We start from the raw sequence: 6,000 nt of genomic DNA on the forward strand, positions 1-6,000 counted from the left end.
AATCCATATGATCTTCATCAATTGCCTTTACATCGGCACCACAAGGTACTAAATCACCTAAAGGTAAGTGGTACTTCCTTTTTTCATTCCAATATCTTACCGCAGGAGTTGGTTGATGTTTTGAAGTAAATTAATTCTCGGTGTTCTTTGTTCCTCCAACCATCAAATTGAAATTTTCTTTCTCCACGTCGGGATCCATTTGGACACAAGAAAGTTGTCTTAAAACTCTCCTTAGATTATATATTTACTAGCCGTGAGGATGCCAAATTGGTCCATAGTAAGGCGAAACGGAAAAATAACCATTCAAATCTTCTTCATCTACAGAGACATCATCTGTTACGCCGTATGGGTGAAATACAACATTTTTCACCGTTAGGTTATCCAATTTCTCCCTCAACGAAGCCATCTGTTCTTTTTTTTTTTCCTTCTTTTGTGCGTCCATAAACACCCATTTTCCTGCTATAGGTTCGTCATGGGGATAATTTGGCTTTGCACTAACCAATACCAATTTAGGGAAGTGGTCATAGATCCAAGCCTATGCGAAAAAAGTAAAAATATTAGCCTCATATATGATATGAAAATTATAGCGAATAACTTGCTAATTGACAAAGAAGAAGGTCACCTGAATAAGAGTTAAATAACCTTCAATCTGAGTTGTCTTAATCCTCGACCCTTTGTTCATTTGTTCTAAAACAAATGCAAGCACCCCAGTGGCCCAAGAGTAGTTGTTCATATCATCAAGATTCTCCAAAAGCTGTAGGTAATGTGCGTTCACCTTATTTCCAGAAGTGTCGAGGAAAATGCCAGTTCCTAGATGATATAACCAAAAAGCGGTGACATGGTGCCTAAGCGTATCCTCGTCCATCACCAGCTTTCCCTTCTTCACCTTATGAGTTGTCTTTTCAAATGTTTTCTTCAACTTTACCAACTTAAATTTCTTGACCATCTTCTTCTTTGGGATTATACTCATCACCATGTTTAGGAGACCTCACAACACGTCTAAACTCACATTGGGCCTTTTTTGCATTCCAACCTAAACACTTTAGAGCAAATTCTTCAAGAGCTTCATAACTCATCCGGGGGTTGTAGCCTTCACGAAGACAGTTACCTTCCACGGGTAGGCCGGTGATATTCCTGCAATCATCGGGAGTAATACCCATCTTGCCAAATGGAAGATGCATCGTATATGTCTTGGGATAATGTCTCTCGAGAAATGCGGATACTCCAACAGTGTCAAAATCCACATGTTGCAGCTCAATATCTTTCCACAACACACATTCTTCAACCTTGGCCTGAAACTCGGGACACTCCTTGGAAAGATCCCATTTAGCCGCCTTTTGACGACGAATAAGACGAATTGCATCATTATGATCCTACGAAAAGAACATCAAACTGTTAATACTTGATGAAACATGTCCAAAAAAAATAAATCTTTTTGTTATTTAAGAATACCTTTGTCGCATAGATCTTCGCATCCCATGAGTGTTTGTAGCCAAACAAAGTTTCCCCTCCATCTGCTGGAGTACCATAAGTTGGGCTCACCGGTGACAAACACAACTCACTAGGTGAAATGTGTAAGTATCTAGCACTAGGCGGCTTCGGTTTCACTTTCTCTTTGACATGGACAATTTCTGTCTCTTCACCCTCTTCATCCACTTCCTCCTCTTCATCCTCTTCTCCCTTCTCATCCTATTCATCCTCTTCATCCTCTTCATCCTCTTCATCCTATTCTCCCTCTTCGTCCTCTTCTTCCTCATCCTCCTTTTCCTCTTGTCCTTCCCCATCTTTACCCTGTCCTTGTCCTTCTTCTTGTAAACCCTGTCCTTGGTCTTATTCCTCTACCTCTTCATTTCCTTGGTCTTCATATCCTTCCTCTTCATCATCATCATTTTCTTCTTCGACAACATTATCAATTATATTTTCCATCACCTCTTGATTGACATCTTGGATTACATTAGGAACATTTTTTTGGTTCACTTCCTTTAACGATCCCCCTCCATCACCTCCATGTTTAGCATTTTTAGCACCACAGTTTCGGAAATCCAAATGTATTCTCCCATGAGGGGTGGGGGTTCTCAAATCTTCATCTAGACCTAGATTAGATATTTTTCCTTTTTTCCTAATGAATGAAAACCACATTATCAGCTAAACAAAAGATTTTCTTATCAAATAAAATTGAACATGGGATTACATCCTACATAAAATTTCACCAGACAAAAGTTCGATTATCTACTATGTAAGTGTCGAAGTAACCGAACTAGGAGATCGGTGACCTAGTGTAAGTGGCCAAGTAATCGAACTACATGTTAGGGGTTGACAGACTAAAGTTCGGTTTTCCCCTAGAAATTACGATGTAACCGAACTGTACAATAACAAAGTTCGGTTAACTATGTCAAAATATCGATTATACCGAACTCTTATTTCCCATATATAGAAAGAGTTCGGTTACGCAAAATTTTCTTGCGAGCTTACCGAACTAAACAGTCCGGTTACATAAAAATAATTAAAGTTTGCGACATTGTCGAAGTATTCTTCATATCGGTAGTTCGTTTACAAAAAAACTAGGGTTTTGAAAATTCTCCTAGCCGAAATGCTCATTGTAACTACTATTTTAATGGGTTTTGATAATTTCTTCAACCAAAAACAAATTAAAAGGAATGGGTATGAAGGAAAAATTACCCGCGGATTTGCATTTCACTTGAATCAGACTTTTTGATTGTTGTTGGATGATTGATTTTGCCTCTGAACGGTGCTTCAAGTTGTTTATGAATTAACACTTCTTTTGGGAGACTCACTAATGTGGGAGTCCCAGACTCAATCCTGGAAGTCTGGGTGTTTGCTTGGTATCCATTGCTTATAAAGATAGATTAATCGACGCTGAAATTTTTTCGAATCGACGATTAACGTCGATGTTAACGAAGAATAGGAAAAGAAGAGAAGAAGAATAAGACGAAGAAGAAAAGAAAGTAGAAGAAAGGTTTTGAAACTGGTTTCTTTAATCAGTTGGGTTATTTAGGTTTTAGATTAGCGGGTTAGATTAGTGGTTTATTAGAATTATATATAACATTAATTAGGATAAGGACAGAATAGTCTTCACTAATAATTTTGGACACCCCTTAAAATTTATGGTGGACAATTGAATCACAAAGTAATCCCCACAAAAATGGGCTAGTGCTCAAAAAAAAAAAAATCGTTGAAGACAAATGGACGCCCACCCCAAACTAAGCGATAATGTTGTGTGTATATATATTTGGTTTACCGTCGTCACCAAAGTAAAAGAGATTGATCATATTCCTAGAAAAAAAATGGAGAAAAATGAAATCCCCGGAACCCTAACACCACCGCCACCACCACGGCCACCAAGGGAGAGGCGAAGGAGAAAGACGGAAGATGGCGAGAAGAAGAAGAAGAATCAGAGAAAAGAAGTTAGAGTGGTATCTTCTTACTTTCCAATCCCTCCTCATCTTAATAGTGGTGATTTTGTTGTTCAAAGACCTAAAAGGGATTTTACTGTCCCTAATAAACCACATGATGATGATTATCTATTTAAAACCAAATCAACCCCTGATGGTGATTTCGGAACATCAACACCTCCAAAACAAGAGAATCCCAAATCATCATCATCATCAGCAGCAGCATGTGTTGAGAATATTGATGATGTTCTTGCTCGTTTTGGTTATGTTCCGAATCCGAAGAAACCCATCCCATTCCGATCTGCTAAATCTGCTAAATCTACACAAGCTTTACCACCACGCAACATTCAATCACACCAGAGTAATGCCTCTTCTTCTAATTATGATGATAGTAATAAGCAAAACCCAGTGGAACTTCATGATCAAGTGGCTGAGTGGAAGAGAAGGAGGTTTTGTAATAATGAGGTGAAATCATTTTTACAAAACAGAAATGGATTGGTTAGGAATGCAGGATTCCAAGAGATGGAAGAAATCAAAACCCCAGAAAAGGAATCCACGGGAAAAACTAAGAAGAAGAGGATCCGTAAAACACCAGCGTTTTCGCGTCGTCTTACACTTGCTGAGAGTAATTGTGAAGCTTACCTGAGAAAGACTCCGGACAATACATGGAAACCTCCAGTTTCACCACACAAACTGCTTCAAGAGGATCACTATGAAGATCCTTGGAGAGTAATCGTTATTTGTATGCTCCTTAATGTTACTTCAGGCAAGCAGGTTTGTTCTCCATTTTATTATCCTCATTTTTTCCAAGTACTTTCAATTTTATTATTGAATCATAGGCCATTGATCTAGCATCTAGTATAGAAATGTATGCATTGTTCTGTTCCCTTGAACATCAGGTGGGAACATAAAGCATGTCAACTTCTTTTGTGGAAGCACATTTTTAAGGCAATTTGTTAGATTCTGTTGTATTATCATGTCTCATTTGTTAATTTTTAAGCTATTGGTTTTAAAATATAAGGTTTCTGAGAAAGTTTGATTGTTCTAGTTGTAAATATGGCATAGGCGAGAAAGTTATTGTTCTCCACTTCATACGGTGAGAAATAAATACAAAGAAATACACCATCAACATATGACTTGGTAGCAAACGACTTTTTTCTCTCCGCTGGGGGACCCTCACTTTTAGATAGTCTTTTTTTTTTTTAATTGCCTCTCTAGATCTCTTAGGAGTAGCCTTTGGTAGCCTATGATTCTAGAATCTATGTTTTCCCTCTGCAGTCAGTGTCAAGCAGAAGACCCCATGAGCACTGATGTCATGAACTGCGCCATTTTCAGTCGCAGTAAGACTAGCAATGAAGTAGTCATTGCTTAGAACTTTGTTAGTGATCAATGAATTAACTATTGAAGCAAACCATCTGCAGGTAAGAAAAGTTCTGCCTGATTTCTTCAAACGTTTTCCCGATGCGAAGTCAAGTTTGGAGGTTGTACCACAAGAAATAGAGGAAATTATTTGGACCCTAGGAATACACGATAGAAGAGCAATAATGATTCAGCGCTTCTCTGCGGAGTATCTGTGGGAGAACTGGACCTACATAACCGACCTTCATGGTGTTGGCAAGTAAGTTGTGCATAATTTACATTCTCTCAACCTACTTTTTTTCTTTCTGAAGGAAGCCATTTTTCAACTCTTCTATGTCATGTTTTGATCTATTTCTTGTTTCACATGTCTCATTTGGATAGGTATGCAGCTGATGCATATGCAATATTCTGCACAGGGAAGTGGGATCAAGTTAGACCCAAGGATCATATGCTGAATAAATACTGGGAATTTCTCCATGTAGAGTTTGGGAAAGCAGTTCCCGACGAGGTTGGTGAGAGGATTGCTCCCTACCCAACACATAGTTAGGCTAGTTAGGGATGATATCTATTTTGCTGCATGACGTCCTTGCATATGATGGTATTTTGTAAACTCTCTATCTTTCACTCTTTCTACAAACTTTGTGTAAGCTTAGGGTCATTTTATAGAGTGGGCATCATTTCTGGTTATTAAGCTTTAACAGAAAGAAAAACAAAACAGGTAGTGAAGAGAGTAGACGAGATAATTTAAAAACTGTAATGAGAGTTGTTTAGGGTGTCAGATATATAGAGGTATTGTAGCTGGTATTTAACTCCTTCTGACTGCCCAAGTCCTTGACCATTTTATTTGTACAAGATACTGTTGAAAAAATATATAAAGGTCTCTACTTTGGTATTTTGAAACTTGGACATTCTGATATTTGCACAAACCATTTAAACCTTGCAACTTTGAATTGTAATGTGCGGAACACTGTTTTCACAGCTTGGGACTTTTTATGCGTAGACATGAATCTCTCAACCTCTGAACATTTTCATTTCATTGCTGTAATGGTTTTAGTTTTGAACATTTGACACTTTACCTATACATTTATATATAAAGATCTACTTCTGGGAAATGTAAGCAAATCATTTATTTTATTGTCTTGGAGTACTGTAAAATTTCCTTTGTTAAGTTCAATAATAAAATATCGAGTTCACTAGCATCGAAACATTCATCGATGGGAACCAGGTT

The 6,000-nt window shown here is 37.9% G+C and overlaps 1 protein-coding gene across 1 annotated transcript; it reads left to right on the forward strand.

Moving 5' to 3' along the window:
- The first annotated feature begins 3,270 nt into the window (after positions 1–3,270).
- On the forward strand, positions 3,271–5,678 carry LOC113323235. The gene is made up of 3 exons (XM_026571517.1): positions 3,271–4,187; positions 4,835–5,031; positions 5,154–5,678. Exons 1-3 carry the CDS (start codon positions 3,306–3,308, stop codon positions 5,317–5,319), a joined length of 1,245 nt encoding a protein of 414 aa, XP_026427302.1. The 5' UTR covers positions 3,271–3,305; the 3' UTR covers positions 5,320–5,678.
- Positions 5,679–6,000: the final 322 nt, after the last annotated feature.

The sequence above is a fragment of the Papaver somniferum genome, chromosome 11 (assembly GCF_003573695.1).
Source record: "Papaver somniferum cultivar HN1 chromosome 11, ASM357369v1, whole genome shotgun sequence".
Lineage (NCBI taxonomy): Eukaryota > Viridiplantae > Streptophyta > Magnoliopsida > Ranunculales > Papaveraceae > Papaver > Papaver somniferum.